Source organism: Rhagoletis pomonella, unplaced genomic scaffold (genome assembly GCF_013731165.1).
Source record: "Rhagoletis pomonella isolate Grant_MI unplaced genomic scaffold, Rhpom_1.0 Rhpom_scaffold_00004, whole genome shotgun sequence".
Lineage (NCBI taxonomy): Eukaryota > Metazoa > Arthropoda > Insecta > Diptera > Tephritidae > Rhagoletis > Rhagoletis pomonella.
Genome location: NW_023458558.1, coordinates 28,811,297 through 28,837,614, shown reverse-complemented (window position 1 = coordinate 28,837,614; position 26,318 = coordinate 28,811,297). Strand labels below are relative to the sequence as shown.

Genomic DNA, 26,318 nt, shown 5'->3' with positions numbered 1-26,318 from the left:
CGCCCACTTATGGTTACATGTGTATAACTTGGTAACCGCTGCACCAATTTCTTCCAAACTTGGCACAGTTGTTGGTCCTGGTACAGCATACCAAATGGCCGAAAATTTTTAAAATCGGACAATAACCACGCCCACATCCCATATAACGGTAATTTAGAAAAATAAGAAATCCTCGATAAATCAGTAAATATTAAAGCTAATTTTTTTCAAAATTGATGGTTGCAACAATTCTTTACAAAGAAATACGTTTATGGTAAAATTTTGGAAAATGGGCGTGGCACCGCCCACTTATGATCACATATATGTATCTCGGTAACCGTTCTACCAATTTGTACCAAACTCGGTACGGTTATTGTGCTTGCCACATAAAAGCAAACCGTTGAAAATTGTTGAAATCGGACTAAAATTACGGCCGCTTTTCATATAACGGTAACTTTCAGAAATGCTTAAAACTTCGATATTTCGAAATTTAAGGACGCTAATTTACTCAAAATTGATACACCCCGGCTTATCATGTAGCCGTAGCTTTCCGAAAGGTGGAAAACATATATTTAATACTTGCGCCGGGTATTTAATGTTCGGCTCCGCCCGAACTTAGACTTTCTTACTTGTTTTTTTATCTGAAACCGGTAGGCAATGCACTTTTTAAAATTTTTATATTTTTGCTGTTATTGCCTTTCTATGGCCGGAATAACTAACAACTGCAATTTAAATTGTTAAAAAGTTAATTTTAGGCTGGTTTTTAGGTAAAAAATGCAAACAATTTAAAATTTTACCTTTGATGGACATTTTAAAGGTATAATTGAATGACAAATTATTTTTACCTCAGAACCAACCTTCAAAAGTAAAATTTTTTTATATTTTCTGTTTTCGTCCTAAAAACAGCATGCAGTGAAATTTTAGAAAAAAATTTAAGTTGTTTTTTTGCGACCATGGTAGTGGATTTCTTGATGCGAGAACAGTAAAAATGTATGCATACATATTTAAAAAGCTCACTGCACACTGGTTTAAGGTCAAAAAACACCAACTAATTTTAAATCCTTCTAATTTTTAAGGTCATTTTAAAATTCAAGGTAATTTTTTCATTCATGAGACCATTTTTCCTGAATTATCGATCTCAAAATCTTTAAAATACCGTTACCTTTTTCTTCACGAGATATTTGATTTTGTCCATTTGAATAAAAAGTATGAAATTTTTATGAAACTTTGTCAAGCATTCCTAATTTTTTACAAAGTTTGAAACTCGTGTTGCGCATTTTCCACCGTAAAAAAAATGTAAGCCTACTTTGATTAAAAAATTTGAAATTTTGATGAAATTTCGTCGAATTTTCCCAAAAATTTCCAAAGGTTTGAAATTCGGATTTACATAGTTTTTGTTAAATAGTAGTGAGCTATACTGTCACAAAAAAATAATAAACATTAAATAACAAAAAAAAAATATGTAGAACTTGTCAAAATGTCGCGTCGCTATCTATTTTTCCGCCACTGTACATACGTGCCTACATACGAATGTTGTTATTGCTTTTTGTTGTTGTTGTATATTGCCATAAAGTGATAGAGATGGACGCCAACAAATTGTCAATGGATCAAAATGAAATGATATATGGTTGAACATTGTTTTTGCTGCTGCATACTCCGGACGGCTAGCTGCTATGCCACTACCACTGAAGGCTCACTGAAACCAATTGGCGTACAGAGCGTGGAAATTTCAAATCACACGAGTTGGCGACTTTGTAAGCACATACATACATGCATATGTATAATTGTATGTAGATGATTATATGTGCCCCTGTACTGCAGCGTAAACATGTTGCGGCAACTCAATGCGACAGCAAAAGGATGAGACACGCCAAGCAAGTTGCGGCCAGCCAACCAGCCAGCCTGTTGGACAGGTTTTGATTTGACGACTGATTTGCTGGTTGGCGCATCAGGCTCTCCCTTCGATTAATTTTTTGTGCCGCTTTTCATTCGGTATTTATTTCATGCGTCTGTGCGTGCGTTTTCGTAAAGCATCTTTATTGCCCTTTGATATGTCAGCTATGCCAGTGACTAGCTAGCATAGCAACTCAACAGCCAAGTTCAACTCAACTTTCCGGCCATTTTTCTGTACTTCAGCCACCGGTTTCCCTGCATACCACAAGGTTTCGCATTGATTTTTTTCGCTGATTTTGAAAAAAAAAAACAAATGAAATCTTTTTTGCTGTTGCTATAATTAAGTTTTATAATTATAATTGACATCCTAGCGTAAAGCCAATTATTTTGTTGGCGAGTTGTTTTTGGTCAAAGTAGCAGCGCGGTCATGTATGTAGTAGTAGTAAAGAGGATGTACTCGTAGCCTGGCAGAATTTATGACGATGATGTATTAAAAAAAAACTACCAAGCGGCCAACAAAATATGGCAATGAACGATGATGAGCGGCTTTTCGATTTTTTGTCTCGCTGTCCCTCCCTTTTTGTCTGTCTGCTTGTCGCACGATCATTTTGTTCGCCTGTCATGCGAGTATCACTTGACATTGCAGGCTCACATAAACTTTCCTATGTACAAATGTACATGAATACATACATACATACGTATATTCGCATGTAACTATCAGCAGCAAGGACGGGAACTTGTCTCGTCAATTGTGTTGATTTATATCGTGCAATTATTTATAATTAAATTTTGCTGAAGGCCAACCTTTAAAAAAAGGTAATAAAAAAATTAAGGGATGAGTCTAAAATATATTTTTGCGGCTGAATGCTAGCTGGGAGGGGAGGGGGGGAAAAATCACGTATAATTGTGATTGGCTTGTTCGTATGTACGTTAACTTGTATTACAGTCTGTAATTATTAATCGTTTTAATCACTTTTGTGTTGCGACAGTCACGAACAAACAACAAAGGGAAAAGTAAATAGTTATTAATTTAATACGTAATTAATTGCTGAAGCGGAGCAAAGTTTTATTTAATTAGGAATGCATTTGCATTTAAAAGAATTTTTTCACTTGATTTGTTCCTTAAATTTAATCTCGTATTTCATGTTTTTATATATGTCGTTTAGTTTTTTTCGGCACCGTCTACAGTAATCGTTAGCAGATATTTTCAGTTTAAAAAAAATTTCAATCTTTTCGCCCATGCAATATATTTAGAGCGTTGTCCGCACATACATAGATATGCACACCTACATATGGCTAAAATAAAAGAAACGCGACAATTTAACCAGTTTTGACTTTTTTCTTTTCTATATTTAAAGCTTATTATTTTAGTTTTTTTTTTTTATAAAAGTACAAACCAACATCAATCAAAAACCATGTAAGTCCGAATTTTAAGCTTTGTGTAAAAATTATAAAGTCAACAGTTTCATCAAAACTGCACACTTTTGATCAGAATTTTTAGAAACAATTTTGGTAAGCAGTTTTATAGGCAATTAAATTTTTTAAAACATTGTATTGGTTTTTTGATCATTGGTGACGGTTTTACGCATTTTTTCACATATAAAAAAATTTAATATACATACTTTTTATCAACACGAATTTTTAGCAGCTTCAAGCTTGCACTTTATTATATCTAATAAAATTGAATGGGCTATAAAACTGCATACTAGAATTTTACCTAAAAATTCTTGCTAAAAAGTTTGAAACTACGATGTAAGTTTGTGGAATTTACCTAATTTTTGCAAAAAAAAAACAAAGTTTGAAATTAGGACTTATACATATATACATACATGGCTGTTGTTAGATATTGAGCCAAAACCACACACATGTATGTGCATCTGCTTTTGCTTACGGTTATATTTTTTGTCTTTTTTCTATCTAGATCCCTACCTCTAACCCTGTTCCTTCCAATTACATTTATTTTATTCTCTTTTCCTCTATCTTCTGTCTGTTCGTATCGGTAACAAAATCGATAGTAACATCCAACAAAATATCGTTGAAAAAAACTGATAAAAATATCGTTAACAAAACTGACGAAAAATTCGATAAAAATTTCGATAATATTGGTAGCAAAATCGATTAGAAAATCGATAAAAATATCGATAACAAAATCGGTAAATAATCGACAACAAAATCGATCATAAAAATAGCTTAGAAAATCGATAACAAAATCGATAAATAGTCGATACATAATCGAATAACAAAATCGATGAATAATCGATAAAAAATCGATAAAAATATCAATAACAAATTCGATATAAATATGGATAACAAAATCTATACCAATATCAATAACAAAACCAATAGCAATATCGATAACAAAATCGTTAAAAATATCGAAATCCATAAAAATATCGATTATTATATCGACAAGTTCCGAAGATATCGATAGAAAAACCGAGAATCTCTAACATCCCAAAATAGTTCAGAGATTGAGTCTATGGGTCTCCATCTATATCCTTTTCTCAATAATTAATCTTTCTTTCAACTTTTCACGTAATTTGCTCCGATTTAAAGCTCAGTTAGTCTAGACTTAATTTCCGTAACTTAACTTAACTTAATATTATGGCTAACCTGTTATATGAGAAACTGTGTTGGCGGTTAGTTAAAACTTAACTTACCGTAAGAAACTTAAGAACCTGTAAATTTTAGGTTCTTAAGTTACGGCCTTGCGGAAATTGAGAGCGGTGAGAGAATCAGGCTTGCCAGACAGTCGTTTTTGTATTTCTTAAAAATAAATGAAAGCAAACATTTTTGTTTGCATGCAATTTTTTGATGTGGCATTCTAGGCGGCGAATAGTTAAACAGCTAAAGAAGAAAATACAAAAACAAAATATTTCCGCTCTTGGCTTAAGTTGACGTGTTGAGTAATGATCGATGATTTCTTACGGTAAGTTAAATTAAGTTAAGTCTAGACTAACTGAGCTTTTAGGCTTGCCGTAGCTCTAACCCTGCTCGTTGCATATGCAGTTATGGACACGCCCGTCAGTTCTGCGAAGATAGTTCTTTTCTTAAAAAAGAACTTAACGAATTCCATCAGAGGATGTATCCAACCGAAGGTAGGTACAAAAAAAGAAACCTGTGAACTATAGGGCTCTTGTAAGTTCAACGGAGGGCACGGATTTTGGCACACAAGGTCGCAACTACTGTCATTATCCTGCCCTACCTTATTATTGGCACGCAGTGATTCACCGATAAGTGGTATCACAAAGTACCATCTCTTAAATATCGAAATGACTTTTAAAACTAAGCCTTTAACATTTTTTCAAATTTTTAAAGAGATCAGCTCGTCAAACTCACTATTTTTTTACCTTAAGCCCGCTTACCAAATTTCTTCTACGACCACTTAACCCAATTCCTTTCCGCAGCCGAGTTGACAAACTGAAATAAAGTGGTTTGAGTGAACAACCCCAGCACTTAAGAGATTTTCAATATTCAATTAAAACACAATCCCTCCCTGTCATGGCACCAAATAAAACCAACAGCGCCAATTGAAACGCTCACTGTTGTACGGCCGTAGATTGACAGTGACGTGGTCACGACTATATGCACATATGCATATGTATGTATTTTTTGTAGTAACGCGTAACGCTCTAGTCCTACGTACTCACCTGAGCATTGAAATCGAAGAAATACTCCGGTCGCAATGGGCATGGTAGACCACACTTACAGGTACCCGGTGACAATAAATAATCCTTTATTTCGTATTGTGTACGCAGCGTTGCACCGGTTGGACTGAAAGGATGTAGAAAAAGAAGAGAAAAAAAGTTAGTTAGAGAAGATTATTGAAAACAACGAACAAATTAAAAAAAAAAACGTGTAAAAGCTGTTAAGGACATGCCTACAAGTGCAGCGTAAAGATATCGGGTAGTCTGTCGCATATTTGTCGGACATGATGAAGGACAGACAGTCAGCAAATGTAAGAACTAAATTAATTAATTCTTTCGTTATTTTGCGACATGTTCTTTAGAGTTTACAACACACAAATAGGAAAGGGGTGTTTAGCAAGGTGTGCGCACATACCGAACCGACTAAATATACGCCGTCCGTCTACCGCATTTTATTTATTTATTCTGACAAACTGCCAGAGCACGCGCCATTTGCAGTTGCGTCTTCTGCAAAACTTGCTCATCATGTAAACGCAATTTTTATTCTTAACATTTCACATTTGTTAAACAGATTCTTATTTAAATAGCTGCCGGCCCAGTAACCTGTACGCTCGCCGTGTCTGTTGCCAGTTTGGCGACTAGGCCGTTAGCCACTACAACTCCTTGGCTTTGCACAATTTAAACTAATTACTTGCGTGGCGGTTAATTAAGTCACAACACAACACAACAACGACAACAATTAGCACACAATGTCATACATTTATTTGAGTGACGTCAACTTTAATAGCACACAAGGAGACGACGCCAGCCAGGTTGCTACATACATACATACCCGTATTTAAGTAGCCGCCAGTCAGAGCATCGGCAGTCGAGCGCAGCTGTTAGCAGGTGTGTTAAATACTAAGTTGACATTTTGTTGTGTGATTAGTCATGTTGTTTCAATTAGTTATTTCAATTTATTTTACGAAATGGAAAATTATTTAATTAAATTCTGCAAGGTGAGCGAGTTATTGGCCGTAAACAAGGGGAGCGTTTTTTTCTTTATTTTTTAAATCTCTAATTCATTTTATTTATAGAGCAATTAAACAATTTCAAATCCTAGTGTCGTAAGATAATTATACTAACTACCCGACAGGCCACCCCCAAGAACGCGTATTGTCCACTAGCTACCTACTGACCGAACGTGATTTATTGGTATTATGAAATATACATATGTATGCAACCCACTGGACTAAAGAATAACTTCCAGACAAGGATCCCCTCAGATGGTGAAAGGGAAGAGAATTCGGTCCTGATCTTGTATTCTGACTCAGCAGCGATCTACACTGACGGCTCCAAGTTGGATCTGAAGGTAGAAAGTGGAGTAATATACACGCATGAACCTCACTTAGCCTCAGTTTGCGTCTACCAGATCTTTACAGCATTTTATATGCTGAACTTACAGCAATCAACGAAGCTGCAAGATCGCTGATCGATTCTTCTATTAATCTTTTCTGATAGCCAGGCAGCTATCAAAGCACTTAATTGTGACAAATTGTCGTCGATGATTTTCATGGAATGTAGCCATACCCTAAATGAGCCAGCAAGGGTATACGTCATCCATGTCGTATGGGTGCCAGGCCATACAGATATACCGGGCAACTGTCATAGCTGCCGTGATGAGGAGGAAATTGGAAGCGTAAATACTACCTGTGCCATTACCCTGCATTGGCAAGGGCTCATCGGCGCTCGTTTCTCCACTATTCCTGTTTTGTGCGCTCCATTAGGGCGACAAATTGGTTTTACTTCTAAGCTATGAGAAGAGCCGTTATGAGTCACTTCGTCTGTTGTTCATTTTCTTCGATACTATGTATTCTCGATACAAATAACTTAAAATGTAATTTAATTTTATATGGAGAAAATGTGGGGGATGATCATAAAAACGCCTTAAAAATTAAGTGCAAGGAAATTGCTTCAAACAGGTCAATTGAAAAACTGACAACGGTTCAACGTACTAGAGTTGCCAGATTTAAAAAAAAAAAACATCGATGCATCAATACATCGAGTGGCAAAGTTTCGATGCATCGATGATTTTCCGACATCGCTGGCCAAGTCCTGAATATAGCACTCTTTTGTTTTATCTAAGTGTTAACTACTTCTTTGCTTCAGTTCGAAACCACAAAGCCATGAAAAGAATTGGCTTCCTCTCTGAGGTGCAGCCCATAATTTTTGTCTTTAAGCTCACGCACCGTTTTATTATTATAACCCTCATCGCCACCGGCATAACTTTTTAATTAGTTAATTTAACAATAAAAGTTCGTAAGCAAACAAAAGCAGATCAAATCAAGAAATAACGTCCAATACGTAAGAGGCAATGCTACACACAATCTGTGGATAAACCATAACAGCCCTTACATAACACCTTTGATACCAAATCACATAAATTTTTGTACTTTAGACTAGATTTTCACACTTGACTTAAACGTAAAGCGAAGAAAGCAGCAAAGAAAAATAACAAGTAAAGGCAGACGAAATGTTAACAGAAAGCAAGGCGCTTGCTTGTCTGGCTGGGGTACAAAATGGCTTATGGCCTCGAGCGGTTAATGTCTGCGGCCTATCAACGCCAAAGCCACCAACTTAAATAGCTGGCAGCAAAACTTTGAATGATCCCAAAAAGTTTAGCAGGTTAACAAAGCCGTGGTGCATACATACTCGTAGTAAGTACAACAAGGATGTGTATCCTTCAGATGTTGATAAGCCAACTGTATCGCTAAAGAAAAGGTGAATGCAAAGGTGTTAGCCGAGTAAACTGAAATCAAGAAGTCCTATTTAACCTTCAACTTAAGACAATGGGTTTAACAAACTATGCACACAAGTGACAACTAGGATGAGATACAATAATAATGGAAATAATAACAGCAACAATAAAGAGACAATAACGGCAACGTCAATGACAAAGACAACCACAACGATAGCAACAAAAGCCAACAGAACGCAAACATGACAAACACATAATGGAGATATTGTGGTTGCGGTGGTAAATATTTATAGAAAGCGTAGAAAAATTAGACGGTGGAACTATTTCCGAAGACCACCGAGGACCGCCCCCCCACAACCAATAAGCAGTACGACGCACAGCGTGGAAGGACACCGTACACAAGCACAACAGAAAAAACTAAAAACATAGCATATGAGAGCAGTAACACAGAAGAATAAAAAGAAAAACGAGAGTGGTGAACAATAAAGCATAATAATCAAATGGGAAACCTGCAAAAACCAACGCTCAGGTGTAATGAGTGGCAGACTAGCTGACACGATGGACAGAGGACAGACCGACCACACCACTAACCACTAACCACTGCCACCAAACCAGCAAAGCAGCTTCAAATTGTTGGCAAATGAGGTGCCAGCGGTTACAGGTTAGATATACATACATGTATGTATGTATGTATGTATGTATGTAAGTGTGCAACTAAAGGGCGGGCAGCTTACATTTTGGGGTTGGTGGAAAGCATTGTTGCGGCAATAATAATAAAACTTGTAGTGCTTAAGCAAAACTTTGCGATAAGCTAAAAGTTGAAAAAGTTTACGGAAGTAGCAAAAACAAAAAGCAACCAACCTAATATGTGTTAGAGAGCTAAAGCTCAGCAGACTACGTGAATACTATTTGAGGGTGTGGAAGTGTTTTTCTTTAAGCCACAGCGAGGGCATACACAAGAACACAGGATAAGGTTAACCATATACGATATGAGGAGTAAGTACTTACTTGTCGGGCAACTTAGCGACCAACATGAAAATTATATATACAAGCTGAGTTATTTTAGATCGAACAGGAAGTAAATCTGGTCAGCGCAATGAGGAAGTATTTTTGGCATACATATGTACATAGGTACGTACAGTTCAGAGTTTTCGTGTTAGTTAGTTTGTGTGTTTTTGCATTTAGTTATCTGGCGCTTGGGGAGTTCATCAACTTTTGCTGCCGTAACAAGCTGCACATTACATGCGCTATAATCTTGTAGCTCATGTTCAAGTTGGAAGCATTCACCGGACTGTGGCTGCTGCGAAACAAGCTTTATTACGACAGTTGTTCATTCATTTGCCAACATTCAATTTATTTGCTGACCAATGAGTTTAGTAAAAAAAAAAAATAACTAATTTGAACTAAACAGTGGCCGCTGTGGCTGAGTGGTTAGAAGTGCGTAACACAACTCCATGGACCTCGACTCGATCTCTGGCCCTAACAAACATCTAAATTCAAACAAACAAAAAAAAAACTAACAGCGGACACCCCCCGTCAGGCAATGGCAAGCCTCCGAGTGTATTTTCGCCTTTAAAAAGCTTCTCATAAAACCATTTGCAATTAAGATTAGGACGCTTACCACAAATTGGAGGAGAAGCTCGGCCAAACACTTAGCAAAAATGTAAGCGGCAAAATAATAATAATAGATTGGCGCTAACACATATGTTAGTGTTTGGCCGAGCTTCTCTTCCGGCAAAATAATATTAATATTATTATTAAATTAGATTGCCCTCACCCGCTGCGCTTAGTGTATGAAATTTATGTGAGTAACATTAGGTGTAGTTTATTCAGAACAAAAACCCTATTTAAAATAAATGTTTAATCCTCTTCACAATATTTTCAATCTAAAACCTTTTGTGCTACATTTTAAATTATATTATTCCCAAAACTCAAGCCAAATTTGAGTATTGTAATAATTCCTTTAAATTATTGTAAAAACTGGTGGCAACCCTTTTCAAATACCTAAACTCTCTTACGTTTGACACTTGAACTTGAGTATAAATTAAAATAAAACCCGACTTTAAAAACAGGTGGCAACCCTCTGCAAAACATTTTCCAACTACAATTTCGTTAAACCTCTTTCTTTTTATTCGTTAACTCTCTTTTCATTCAAGTAGAATTTTGGAAACTCCTCCTTTATTTAGTTTTGAACTTAATTCTTTTTCAAAAACATTTCGATATATACCAACATTGTAATAATTCTTTTAAATTATTTAATGTAATTTTTCAATAGGTGGCAACCCTCTTAAAACCCTTTCAAAACACAAGTTTCTTAACAATCATTCGATTGACACCCAGATCATATAGCTTGCGAATAATTAATTTAAACCGGATCCTTTAAACAGGTGGCAACCCTTTTCAAAATATTTTCAAACTATACCCTTTTTAGGCCTCATCTGACACCCGTATTGTAACATAAATTTCAAATAAATAATTTCCTTAATTCAAGTTGAACTTGATTTCTTAAACATGCATGTTCCAGTAGCCTACCACAAATACCTCCAGAGGTATGGAGTACGAAAAATTTCGTTTGTATAGACGTCCCGATTTAAAAAAGAAATATTCAGCGGGACAATTTTCTCAAAATCGGTACTGTCTCGCAAAAATCGGGACGAATGGGTACCGTACGTATACACAAACAAAATTATCACGTCCAAAAAATGTCAATGGAATTCACAGTTAAGCAGGGTTGATTAGTGTTATTAATCTTTGTATAAACAATTCACCCCTAAAGGTATTCAGACTATACACGTTAAGGTCTTAATGCGGTAACTCCCACCATTGTTTTGTTTTTGTAAATTACCAAATATACTATTACCAACTTAACGAGGTGACAAGCCTGATAATGTGGTAACATGTGGCCTTAAAATGTCAGCTGATTCCTTTCTGTCACTTATTTGCTGGAATTTTCACCCGCGAAAAGTGCATACATTTTATCAAAAGTTCAATAAACCGTTCTGTCGTGGAATTAATAAATGTCTATAAATACAAGTAATAAAGAGCGTTCGATGTTGAAAGTGTTGCCGATTTACCAGATAACAAATTAATACATTAACGAGAATAGTCTGAATACGCTTACTATAAATAGGTGTATTCACAGCGCCATTAACTCGTTATAGAGGAAACAAAAGGCATAATATATATATATGTAGTTTAGTTAAGTGTTGTGAAAATATTTAGTAGAATTACTCCCTTCGTCATACGGCTGGCTGCGTTCACTGCTAATTTGAGGTCATTAAAATTGTATGGCATTTCAGCATTTTATTGACTCACACAAGACAGCTAAAACAGAGCAGACGAGACGGATCATTCCAAACAAACACAAGTCTAGTGTACTTATACATACACATGTACATACATACATGGAATATATGTATATTCATTGCGAAAATAAATGCAAATGACTAAACAAATTAGTGAAGCTTTTTAGCTAAAACAAATCAGCTTAAAAATGCATTGACACATACATATATACATACGTACACGCTGAAACACAGGTAATATACTTAAGTATTTAAATTAAACGCGCTAGTGCAATAAATAACACTACTAAAACCGGATATTGTCAGGCGGTCGAAATCGTTGTGTTGATTTACAAATGAAATTTATGCCATAAGTATTGGCGAGATACTTAAAGATTTGTCAAGAACGCAAATGATGATGAAAACTGAAATTCTGAAAAGCGCCATTTGTTGTGTACGATATATGTAGTTATTAGAGCGATAGCGTCAACAACAACCAGCCATATTGTTGTTCAATGTATACGTATGTACTTTTAAATATATAAAATAAATAGGAGATATGTATGTACATATTTATTCATGTATGTATTTTAATGATTTCATATGCAGCTACATATCATAAATTGCCTGTCAGAAAAATAGAGATTCACGGACGATTGCAGTGAGATAACTTGTGACAGCTTTTGTACTGTAAATGTGCATATTAGCGGCTTCATATTGTATGAGTCATAAATAACAAATTTTTTTTATCATTATTATTTTATTGGCGAATTTATGACTTCCAGCTGTGACATATATTGATTTATCTGAATGAAGACCATATTTATTATAAATTCGCATGTACTTGTGGAAGGGAAGACCAAGTGACCATAAAGGTTCTCAAAAAAAAAACCTTGTCCAAATATACCATACATCGATGGTCCTCGGTAATAATGACACAACTCAAAACAAAACCTATCTACTAAACAATGGCACATGTCTCTAATCCTTACTAAATGTGTATAAAGAAGTAGTCAAGATTTAGTAATGATAAGAGATGGTTTTCTACAAAATGTAGTATTCTTGTTCTGCCGAAGCAATCAATATGCTTACGAAACTATGGGCCAAATATAATTTTCCGTTTTTCTCTCTGAAGTCAGGGTTTTTTAAAGGAGTTTTAAGTTTCAAACATATTATTAACTCCGAAAATTTCTTAAAAGACTCATGGTCAATGTGGAATAACAGTATGGATGCCAAATGGAAGAGAAAATGTTGTAAAATTAAAAAATAATAATTTTTTTGGTTCACAAGGTAGATATCGAATAGGTGGATATCGAAAATTGCCTTTATTTAATAATTTAATTTAATTTTTTAAGCTTATAAAGTTAAAAAGACGAAGTTCGAGAATGTGGTCGAGTGCATATTAGTTCTTAACATATAATTTTTCAAAAAAAAAAATTGAAAATTTTCAAGGATATCCAAGGATAAAATAAAAAAATAAATTTTCAATACCTACTCGTCCTTATGCATCAAAAAATTTTATTTCTTTTTTTTCTACATCATTTTTTCTTCAATTTGATACCAAATCTGTTTTTCTACATTTCATTATGGTCTGGGTCTGGCAGCTACTATTTGCCGGATTTGCCAAAAGTAATATCGATAAATCGATTTTTTACCCTGTTAAAGTTGAAATTTCTACAAAACGTTAATCAAAAATTTTTGTATAAAGCATTCTTTGTAGTTCGAATTGGAATAAGCCTTTGAGTGATAAAAAATACTTTAAAAAAGAGAATGGAAATGTAAATAAAATAAAATTCATTTCCAAAATGGACTCTAATTTGGGTAATAATATTTCACTTTAAATAGAGCTATACAAAATTGGTTCCATTTGGTGGTTTTCAAGCTTTGTGGGCAATAAAAATGTGAGTGTGTGCGCTGAGAATAACTTTGCACTTTCTTGCACTTTTTAGAAATATTACCTTTTTTCATTAAAAACTTCTACGTGTGTTTTGCCGTGCTTTTCGATGTTTGAAAAGAAGCAGTAAACAAAGATGCAAAAGGAACCGCCGTTGTAAACTTTTTGCTGCAAAATATTATTAAAGGTGTGCTCCCCGAAGAATATAATACCTATATAAAGGGTAGTGCAGGAATGATATGCAAGTACATAGCTGAAACATGCATTTTTGCATTGTTTGTTCAAACTTTTACGTTACGTTATTTTTTTTTTGAACTTAATGTGTATATCCGAAGGAAACAGTTTTTATTGGAAGCACCTATGAATAGGGAAAAATATACTACCCTGCCCACCTTTAGTTCATACAATCTTGAAGCAGAAATATTTGAAAGTGTATGAAGCAAAGGTGGACAGGGTAGTATAGCAAAAATGTGGTCTACTATTTTGAACTTAAATTTTTTTTTGCTCCGAATCCGGTAACGCCACATTCGACCCCCTCATATAAAAGGTTTTGGAGAGAATTATAAAATTTGGTCCCCATATTGGATCGGCCATTTTGAATTAAAAAAAATTTGACATCAGATTCGAAATCAGCGACCTCGAAAACCTCGCATTTATATGATTTTGTGGTGAAAATAAAAAAAAATTCTAAAATTTGGTCTCCATATTGGATCCGCCATTTTGAATTTATGAAACCCCCAAACAACAAACTTCAAATTAATTTTTAAATTTTGCCAAACCATAATGCATTTCACTGAATTCTTAAATAACTTTTTGGAGCGATCATATTTTTAAACTTTCAAAGTCCTTTAATAAAAATCATGGATATATTGAATTTTTGAGCACAGTGGTATCGCTCAATGATTATAAACAGTGGATTTTTTTTCACAATATAAATACCACAAAAAATTAGTAATGCAGAGCTCCTTTGATTCCAGAGTACAAAAACTATTAAAAATGTCAGTAGCAAGGCACGTTCTTTACGTACGCCGTCAGTACGCCTTTTTCGCCGTCATGCTCAACAAACTATGCAGTTAATTTTTTTTTTATACGTCACTGTAAGAATTAAATTATAATTTTCCACTACTGACTTTGAAATAGCCATCAATGTGTTGTCTCGCTAGCTTCACGGCGCCTGATAAGAACTTTTGCGTTGGCCAATGCAAAAGTATGTAGCGTTGAAAAGCAAAAAAGTTTTGTAAAGTAAAAAGTCTTAGTTTGGGTTGAAGCGACTAAAGTGCAGAATCCTCCTTACACAAAGACCAACAATAGCAGCGCTGTGGTACCATATGGAATACTAATCCGTGGTCAGAACCTCCGTCTGTGGATCTCTGCCAGGTGTGCGTAATCTTATTCTATGATCTTGCGACTGCAACATTGGTCCATTGGTCCCATGCGTCAACCTTCAGTCTTATGTCATGTACGCCAATAAAAGTCCTTATAAGGAAACTGAAGAGCGCAGATATGCGGAGGGCGAAGAGAATCCTCGCTGTTTCACAGGACGCAAATCTATACAACTCGTTTTACACTTGCAAATCGGAAAGCCCAATGAAAAGTTGCTTGCTTTGACCACAGAATTATGAAGAATTTTGCCAAACAATCAATGCAATAATAGATGTAAAATTAATTAAATTCTCACAAATCATCTGTAATAGCTTAATAAAAGCCAACGTTGTCGTGGAGTCCTTTGGAAAACACGCGACCATTTAAGAGTTGTTATAAAAAACCCATCAACCACAAAACAAACAAAAAAACGCATTCAGCTGCAAATCAAAACAAAAGACTACAATTCATAAAACGAAATTGAATACGAAAACAAATTATGTAAATATGTAGAACAACTTACAAAGCAAATTAAATTCAATTAGTAAAATTACTTATGCAGAAAAACAAAGCCAAAGAGGGCAACAAATCAAAAAAAAATGAATAAACAAACAATATAAAATTCTATAATACAAACAAAGAAATTAGACTAATGTGCATTTGCTCCAATTATTCTGACCATGTCTGCGTACAAATTATTGTTGCGTGCGCTTGCACTCACGCAGCAGACAGACAGGCATATATTCAGACAGACGAGCACTTAGTCAGTCAGTCAGACAGTCGGCAATTGGAGCACTAAAAGTTAGTATAGAAACCATGATATCAAACATATCAAACATGTACATACATTAGACCGTACCACCAAACATAAAACGCGAGACAGACGAGCATGCTTATGCAGATAAACTAGCAGTATTCCGGATTAATGAGCCGCAGTGTTGTGCGTTCGAGTCCCACGGGCAGTCGAATTTTCATGTATTTTGTTTTTATTAATTTTTCAATAAGTTCTATATTTTTTAAACGTTGCTTTCAGATAGTTGTTGTTGACTTTTTAATAAAGCTCAGCTCTAAAAATTTTAATTAACTTATAGTAAAATAAAAAAGTGATATAAAAGAAAGCAAATGAAAATCAATTAAAGTAAAATTAAATATGTAAATAAAAAAAAAATAATAATAATAAAAAAAATAAAATAAATAATAAAAACAAACAATTTTTTCGCAATCTCTCCAACCGAGGATCAAACCTGGCAGCTACGGGCTTTCAGCAGGCAACTCTCACTACTCGGCTTCCGCGGAGGCCAAGCTCGCCTGCTTTGTTTGCGTACTTGTACAAAAGACAACAGCTGGCCGCTTTTGCCAGTGTTGCCATCGAAAATTCCCCGGATCCGAGTTGATTCCCAAAAATTTCGTGTTGTTCGGCTGCTTATGCGCATTTTAAAGAGGAAAATGCATGAGTTAAAGCAAATAAAGGCAGTTTATGCAAATAAGCGAGCCCGTTTGTCAACCGTATAAGTCTAAACTATTTTTGCAAGGCAATTTGGAAAAAAAAATTTTTGCCCGAACCCTTTTAAATTTTTCGATGACGCCTACATTCGGCAATACATTTTTTTTTTTTTAATTATTCTGGAATAAGCATAAAACTTACTTAGCAAAAGTTTAATAATTTTTGGAGAGCTATAATCTACTGACATTAGGGTGCTACAGTTCAATAAATTTTGAAACAAAACAAACTCTCCTCGAGACAAATCCTTCGATACATCATACTTTAAGATCCGGCTGTAAATGTCGTAGATATGACGAAAAACGTACGTTCGCCAAACAAATTTTTTTTTTCATAATTGCCTTGCACATATACTTTAGAGTCAGGGGTATATGCTGAATGTTTTGTATCTGGTACGGTCTAATGTACATACAAGTATGTAGTGTGTACACATGTGTTTATGCATGCGAGTATTCGGCAACTCAAGCGTAAACTATTTGCACTACATTTGTGTCGTTTAAGCGCATAAAAGTAAATATTTTTGAGTTGAATAAATACAGTAATGACATCTAATATATAAACAATAAGCGTGGATATTTTTGATGTAAGCAATAATTGGTGGTATTCAGCTATGCCGTATTTGTAAATTTTTACCAAAACTTGCAATAATTTTATTTCTTTATCAAATTTGGTAATTTGGCATTTAATTTTTCAGTTTAGTAATTTTTTCGATTCGGCACATTCTTATTCCAGATGAGGAAGAGTCTTCGTTTTTTCTGTTTAAACCTAAGAAAGAGCAATGCTGTGAGTTTCCCGTTATTGAAGGACCAGGTAATCCTTGAAGTTTCTCAGGGCGAAAAGTTGTCGTACCTGAGCAAAACTGAAAATTTGTGTGCAACTTAGGAGTGTTTTGGAAATTCTTTCAAGCAAACCTTCAAGAGCTGATGCTTTTGAGATAACTTCGACCAGTTGTAGACATACCATATACATTCAACGGTATTTTGGGCAAAAGTTGACAAAAGTTGATTTTCAAATGTTAATTTTCAGAGTTTGAGTATTATTCGCATAAACACGGCCATTTGAGTAGCGTCATAAAAATGGACCTCCGATCAATTTAACCCACTTCCGGTCGAAGACGGAAGTCGATAATACTACCAAAAATATAGCGTCCCCGATTTGGTAATTCATATTTTTTCGATTTCCAATAAAAACATTTTCACTCATTTAAGAAGTCCAGTTGAAGTTCGAAGGTCATTTAGTGGTTGAAAAGGCACTTCCAAAAAAAAGTTTCAAACAAAAGTTACGCATTTTTATCCTCAGAATCCGAACCTGTAGTAAAAATACGTATGTCTTATTTAAAACAATGGACTTCCGGCTTCAGCTTAGTCCACTTCCAGTCAGTTTTATTAAAAAAAATTATTGTGGCAGCACTGGTTGTAGGTAGCGGCAACTGCGCCAGCGGCAACTGCTGACAATCTGCAGGTATAGCGGTGAATAAGGTTCAATAGCTCTGAAGTAGTAGTAAACCAATATGTATGTTTTATAAGCAATGACCTAAATAATTAGCTGTGACATCAAAGACCACTTACTTGTATGAACTTACAAAGCAAAGTAGGCAAATAAAAAATTAGCCTTTAACTTTTGATTATCTAACATGACAAAAGGTATTTTAACGCTCTTATAGACTACTGCAAGCAGTAGTGGGGAAAGCTCCACTTCAATTAGTGTTAAGTAATGTCAATAGCATAAGCGTAGGTGGTTTGTTGCTCCCCAGCATTAGCAACGTAGTTAACACTTTGAACCTTTCAGTTAGTTATGCGTTCTTGTGTACACCGTATAGGATTTAAACAGTTTTATTAACCCTGGCGTAAGGTTCATAGAATTATCATAAAAAAAAATTGACGCTGACTACAATTGATCTATTTAAAAAATAAATCCGCCTTTATCCTGAGTTTCGCAAAAAAAAATCAGCGGAAAAATTTTCATTCTCCCACAGTAAATACATGGAAACCAAAGTGAATAGTGAACCGGTTCGGCTGAATATATTTTTTCACTGCCTTGAAATTCAGTAGTTTTTTTTTACTTAAATCCCTTTTTTAACTTCAGAAATAAATATCAATTAAATAAATCCAAATCTAGAATACAGGAAGCGTCGTTTACAACATATTTCGAAACTTCACTTGTGTAAAACAGTCATTAGAGCATGACTCTGTGAGCAGAGCTTTGTCCTCCATTTCATATTTTAGAGTGTTATATCGCAGTATGTATTATCCGAAAACACAGTAGCCATCATCTAAATAGATACATATCCAGCCAATTGCGGCATATTAAAATTCTTAGGCGGTAGCGAGACAGTTTTTATGTTTCACCTCAGATTCAAAATAATAGCTTCAAGGTTTTTCTCCAGTAATAATCCAGTTCGTAGATTAATTATTACTTTTTTTCTGTTTGGCTATACATATATTTAAAAACTCGCTTGAACTCGCTTCGAAAGTGCAAAGTGCATTCTCGGCACCCATCTTGCGCTGACGCTAGACATAGGAAGATGATAATAAGGCATTTTTAAAACATTCGTAGGTGATATTCGGCCTAATTCTGCAGTTTGCCTCTTTTTTAAGAAGATTTTCGGGTTTTTCAACAATAAACAGACAAGGTTAAACGGCTGTCCGCTGTACTTCGACAGAAGACGACAGCAATCAAAGCGATCGCCCTTACTCGATTTCCTACAAACGACTAAACCAACGCCAAAGTTATGGCCCGAGACTCCCTCCAGGGGATGTATAGAATTTGGACATGGTAATACGAATGGATCAAAACTCTATAGAAAAGTTAGAGGTAGTGCTTAGTTGCAATTCAACATCTGCGACAAATGTTGCTGACTGCAAAAGTAGTTGCCTGTGTGCCTGCCATTTGCGATTTTAAGGGAAATATAATGGATACCCTCGGTACTACTGAATAAAAGCTGGTTTGACGCGGACCAACAAGAAACCATCTACATTTTCTCTGTCATTGCCTAATCTAGCAAAACGGATAGCAAAAGCTCAAGACAGTTACTTCTTCGATGATCTTGATGACCTCAAAGCAATAGAAGCATGTGTATTAGGGGGCTTACACACTTACAACACGGCGATAAAGGCCTTCTATGCCTGCTCACGACTTTTTGGTAAAACATGGAGAATTATTGCCAAAATTACCTATTGGTGATTTGATACTGTCGTAAAGCCGGTATTAACCTTTGCATTCTTAGCATGGTGAACTGAGGCTACACAAAGAACTGCAAGCAGAAAACTAAGTAAATTTCACCGAGTGATTTGCATTGGCATAACAGGAGCGATGAGGCCCTGGCCTGATGATGCACTCAGCGCCCTGGTTGGAGTACCTCTCTTTCCCATTTTAATAACTAGAAAAGGAGGCGGCTATCGCGTCCGTGAGAATCCGAAACACCTCCAATCTGAAAATCGGAAATATGACGGATCACATGAAGGTCCTAATGGAATTCGCTAGTGACTCCATATTGCGAATGCACGATGCGATAGTTTTCAAAACTGGTAATTTCAAGGAAATTTGAGGTACATATTGTAAATAATCGAGCTGTCTGGAATGCAGGTAACCCATACCCCCAACATAATGGGGAGGATAGATACACAGATGGATCCAAATTTGATAATGGTAAAGCTGGGGCTAGCATATTTAGGCCAAACTTCAAAAAATCTATACCAATGGGTAGCTACCGCACCGTCTTTGAAGTGGAGATTCATGCAATAGAAATGCACGACAGCCTTGCTGGCACTGAAGTTCCACAAAATAAATTCTTACGTGGTACATAACTGTTTTAATGTCCCAAGCAATTTTATGAAAGACGATGGTAACGAGGAGGCTGACTGCCTAGCGAAACAAGGAGCCAGCGCAGTATTTCATGGTGCGGAACTCTTTTGTGTCTGCTCACCAAAGCACACATAAAAGGGAATAATGAATAACTTTGTATACAAAATGTTCAACAGGCACTGGACGGAATGTCCAGGGCAGAAACAGGCCAAACGATTTATGGATTCTTCAAAAGAAGCTTCAAAGAAACTACAAAACAGTCACTGGCAACTACACGGGACATTGATCCCTACTTTATTTCCTAAGTAAATTTAATCTTTTCGAATCAAACGTCCGTCGCTTTTATGAGTTGGACGAGGAAATGTGCCGCTCTTGCTAGGCGCAGAGTAATTTACTTGGGTGGCGCTTCACATAATCCATTTGAAACATGAAGATTTTTTCGAATGAGGTGGCAACCACCTTTTTAAAAGTTTTAATTAAATTTAATGTAATGTTAGGGAAAACAATCCTATATACATACACAGCTGACGAACGAAGTTTGAAAACACTTTACTTCGAAAATATTCCTAAATATGGTTGCCATTTGTTAAAAAAAAATTAATTTAATTAATTAGGTAAATTGACCTTATTTCGAAAAAAAAATTTTGAAAGGGGTTGCCACCTATTAGAGAAGTAAAACTTTAATTTCGGAAATAAAAATTGCAAATTCTAACTACAACTCTAAAGAACTATAATCGCTTTCGAGAAAATATTTCAACTTGCTTGTGCTGCGCCAGCAATTTCCATTACTGCTGAAAGGGCTGTCAAACCAATCGAGTTTGGCCATGTGACGCAGATTTTTGGCGAATTTGTGTAATATTGAATTGAATTGTTGAATAAAATATTTCCTGGTAAGAAGTATTTAAATATGAATGCATTAAGGTGTTTGCTTTACTACCAAAAAATAGTTCCTTCTCAGTGTGCCCTCTTTGCACAAATACTAAGGGAAGGGCAATGAAAAGTCAAAATTTTTCACAGAAAAGAAAACGCCATTAGTAAATTTTTCAGGTCAATAATTTTTGTATAAGCATAAAAAGGCGTGGTAACCAATTTTAAAGTGGAATTTTCTGCATTCACAGTGTAAGTAGACAAAAAGTAGTATTAGAAAATTCGATCTTCGGAAATTAAGTCTTTAAAAAGTATTTGTTTCGAAAGTATTTAAAAGGGTGGCCACCCCTTTTATAAGTCAAATTCAATTCAATTTAATTATTCTGAAGCATTTTCTAAGAGAACTGCCACCTTTCCAAAATTTATTATGAAACAAAAAGTGTTGGTATACTTTTGTGCTGTTATATTTTTTAATAGAGTAGCCACCTCCAAAAATGTCTAAATAGCAAAACGAAAATTCCCAGTCGACGCTTAAAAATATTAAAAATTGCATTACAAATTCAAATAAATGAGCAGACAAATGGTCGTTGACATGCGTGGCATGGCAGTCATTGTCTTGGCTGAATTGTCACAAAACAAAAAAAAAAAACAAAAAACAGAGCTACGACAAATGAGTTTAACTAAATCACATACAGTGGCCATACATTCGTGCATACTTACTCTTCGGTATATAAAAGTAAATAAAAATGAAGTTGTATACTTTTGTTGAGTACAACTGAACACTCCCTGCGTTTAAATGTAGCAATATTTATTTTCGTACATGTAGTAAATATTCGGTTGCCACAAGCGCCTTTGCTACTGCCATTGACAATGACAAATAAACGAACAAACAAACAAGTAAGACATACATACATTTGTATATGTGTACATATGAATTCATGAATTTTAACATTAGCAAGGGAGATTGAGTGGTAGTGGATAAGATGGTGATGACGATGATGATGCTACTGGTGACGAACGGACACCACAACGGAATGGAATAATAAGGTAGGCAGTAGTGGTGCAGGAATGCTGGCTGTTACAGACAGCAACAAATTTATTTTGACATTGAGCACAGAATAAACATGTGAATGCTTGCGAGGGCGATAATGAAAACAGCGGCAATCGTAGCAACAATAATAAACAACAAACAGCAATAGCAATTACAAGCAGCGCGACAATTAAGTGTGGGTGACAAAGTACAGACTTACAGACAAAAAGACAATTAGACGTTCATTGCAGCGAACATTTTGCAATTTGAGTAGCAAAAATGAGGATGGGGAGAGGCGGCAGAGGGGTTTTGGGATGTGAAGTGCGTTGCTGTTGTGGGCAGTGTTACCGTGAATCATGTTTAGTGATAGCCAAATTCCTTTAAAAAAGGGCTAAAAAAGAGCACAAAAAAGTCGTTGTGGCTAAAAATGGTAGCTAAAATTTTTTAACTACATATATGTACATATATAAGTAAACACGCAAACATTTTCAATAAGTAATGGTATAGAAAAACAATGGACACTGGGTATAAAAAGCTAATATTTTATCCAACCAAAAACCAGTGATTATACCATCAGACTCGAAGCATATAACTTACCAGCATGCTGGTACAATATTTATTTCTTTACAAATGAGGTCGAGGAAAGGTCGAAATGATTATAGCCGATTTTCATAATTTTTCTACCATTTTATTAAACATTGCTTTTTTTTTTTTATTCACAACTGCAATATCGTGAACTTAATCTTCCATGAATACGACTTTGACTCATATAGTGCAAGAAATTTCCGCCAAAATACTTTTTACTTGGAAAATTGAGCTACTTTCACCACTTACGAGCATGCTGCTACAATCATAGAATTTTCAAATAGTTTTTGAAGTCGCACCAGCAGCTGGTATAATCACACCACAAGAACATACACGGTCAATCGACTTGATCGACCATTTAACAAATTAAGCATATTAAGGGCCGTAAACTTATCTACTTTAAACTATAGTAGTATAAAAACGTAAGAAACATACAATACATATGTATATGTATATATATCAGTCTTTCCTAGTTTACAAATTCATCTCTTACATAAATCGAAAAACAGATGAGATCAAATTAAACATATACAAACTTTTCATGCCAAGTATGAATAAATCATCCAAACGGCTAAAAAAAGGGCTAGGGGCAATTTTTAATTTATGTGGCCAAACAAGTATGTAGTAGCTAAATCTAGCCACCAAAGGGCTAAAACGGCAACACTGGTTGTGGGATAATAACAAAAAGAGAGGAATGAAATGAGACTTAAATGAACTTGCAAACTGAGTAAGCAGAGAATTTTTTTTTTTTTTTTTACACACTACGAAAATGCTTTGCGCTGTCTACATATCACAGGTGGTCGGCCAATAGTAGTAAGACAGACGTTGTTTAATATATGTATGTAAGGATAGCAGGTTGTATAACTCGGAGAGTTTAATTAAAGTATACAGCGAGATTGAATAGTGAAGTTAAAATTGGGTTGACATATGATGAGGCTAGAACTCTTTTGAGTCAACTCTAAATCAAGGACGGAGTTAGTATTTATCTATATATCTAGTAAACCCGAATGGCGTTAAAACGTTAAAACTGAATTTAACCTTTTAAACAGGCACAAAGGTCAGGGGTACTTTTATGAAGAAACTAACACATGCAAATGGTTCCAGCTAAACCTCTTTGCAAGGCTAATAGTTAAGACTTTTTTAGTTAGCCTCGTCGGAATATTCCAGCATTGTTCCGCCAAAATCAAGTCACCGAATTAGTGTTGCGTTTAAACTTTATCGAGGAGGCCAGAAGAGCATCATTTTGTTCTCAACGATAACGGTATTCAAAATTCAGCTTAATTTGCCTCAAATCACGTGCATCGGAAGAAGGATTAGGTTGGAATAGTGGCAAACAACTTGCCGACCAAGGAGCAATGAGCAAAAATGACACTTAGATGTCATCAATCAAAGCAGGTGCACAGCTTTCACAGAAATCAGTGTAGGCGATGCCTAGCCGATAAACGGCATCTAGCTTCGCAACGTGAAATCTATGTATGTATATTTTCGTAAAATATCTTGTGTTCCATTAATGTTGTGTACGACGACATGAGCTTGGCTATACGGCAGCCGATTTCTGAAGATAGTACAGAAAATTATATCAGTCAGATCTGGTTCTCAAAGAATACCAGCTTTAATTGATTCAAGCTAGTTGAATTACTCATTGAAATGGGAGGCACTGTGGTCAATTGTAACGATCAGTTACCTCAGAAAACTCCGAAAGTATTGTCCGGAAAATGCGTAAAATTACAACTTAGTACAGTTTTATTGCATGACAATTGAGAAGTGTATGTGCAAAAATTACATACATATCAAGAAGAAAATGTTTACACATGCAGCGGTGCATAGCATGAATTTAGGCGTTTATTGTTAATAGTCGCGCTTAAATACTGGTGAATAAGCGCGATCCAAATTACTTGAATCGACTGCAGAGAAGAAAACCATTGTTGCAATAGCACAGTGTCCTGTTTTGTTAAGCTTCGGTCATAGAGACGTTGAGACTTCAAAGTCGTCTCGATTGCACCATAGAAATTTTATTACGGCTATAAATGACGTGCGGTGACAGCCTCCAGTTTTTTCAAAAGGTCTTTTTGCAGTGATAGGATGCTGCCAGATCCCTCTGTGCCTATGTAAGTATTTTGCTTCGAAAGAAAGTTCCAGGTTCGTCCCATCTATTTAGCTCTGGTTAAGCGAATTTAGCAATCTTTGTTTTCCGTGTAAACAAGCCAAATTCCGTTTAAGAGAGGCTAGCTCCTAGCCAACTTTATTTTGCCCACTTAGAAACCGTACCAAGTGCCAATTCTATAAGTCCATAGTAAGGAAATTTCGTACACAAAAAGTTAAAATCAAAATGATACTTTCTTATTTAAAACCGTATTTCAAATGGTTTTACTTAAAAAAATAATAAACGAACCAACTTTTACTGCAATGACCAGACAAAGGGAATTTTTTTTTAAATCGCATGAATGCATTGCAGTTTTTAATTGCAACAACCTGTTCTACGTACAAACGGTTACACATCTTTGGATGAACAAAAGAGAAGCGCTATTAAAGTGGAAACAAAAAGCTAAAAAAAAAATAAATAAAAAGGTGCTGCTGTGTAGTAAACAGGAAAATACTCGATTTAAATATATTTGTACATACATATATTGTTTTTGCGTGTAGTTATGTATTTTTGTGCGTGCGTGTGCGTACGCGTGTCAAACAATTGCTCCAAAAATACACGTGTTTTTTCCGCAGCAAAAGTTAGTGACCGTCCAGCAAGGACGAAGGCAAAAATTGTGTGATGAAAGTTGGTGCCTCCGATTGGTACGTGTGTTACAACGGCAACAATACCACAACAATTTCAGACTGTTAGTTGCAACAACAGAGTGCAGCGCATTTATTGCATAAAACTCAGACTCGCTGACTGCCTCGCTGCTCGGCAATCGTGCAGACAACAGCAGCTCAGGCTGTGGTTAGAGCTGGCACCGCAACACTCAGCGGTTTTTCACATATCAACAACAAACAACCCAACTCGTATAGGTGTGCGTGCGTTCGTGCCTGTTATATGCGCTTATATGTAGGTATGTGTGTACGTATATAGGTATGTAGGAAAATGCATTGCTTTATTTATATATATTTTTTTTATGCATATACAGTGTAATTATTATTTATATACTTTTTCCGGCATTATGCTTGGCAAAGAGGAGCTTAATACTCGAAATTAAACGCCAACATGGGAGGTGAAATTATGAAAAACATTTACAAAAAATTTAATTGAGCATGCACTTGGTAAACAAGTCAGCTTTTGTTTAAAACTGCCTGCTGTTTGGATAGTGAACTTTTAAGCTGTAAAGTTTACACGGTCTCATGTGGCAACAGAAAAAAATAAAGAGTGCAGCTGGGCCGCGCTACGGAAATAGAACTCCTCTTGATTCATTTCTTAATTGCTCCATAATCCTGATGTAAATAGTAACTACACCTTTTGTATAATTGGGATATAATGTTGAGTGCCCCAGTAGGCTGTGCTTTTTCAGTGACGAAGAAGATATATTGGAAAAAAACTGACGGTAATAAAACTTTGTTTTTTGATAATTCGACGTTTACCACTTTTACTTATCCCCCTATTATGAATCCATGCGATACACGATAAACGCTTGCATTCTATTGTGCCGTATTACGAATTAAATTTTAGCGTACGGTTTAGTTATTTGTACAAGGATTCAACTCAACTCAACTCAACTCAACTCAACTCAACTCAACTCAACTCAACTC

General features: G+C 35.5%; 1 protein-coding gene across 1 annotated transcript in view; it reads right to left on the bottom strand.

The window, feature by feature from the left end:
* LOC118737410 (AF4/FMR2 family member lilli-like) overlaps positions 1-26,318 on the bottom strand; it is a gene marked incomplete in the record, with an annotated part of 423,767 nt that overhangs the window by 318,116 nt on the left and 79,333 nt on the right. Inside the window, 1 exon segment of the mRNA XM_036467878.1 lies at positions 5,523-5,646. Within this exon segment, the coding sequence (XP_036323771.1) occupies positions 5,523-5,646 (124 nt within the window).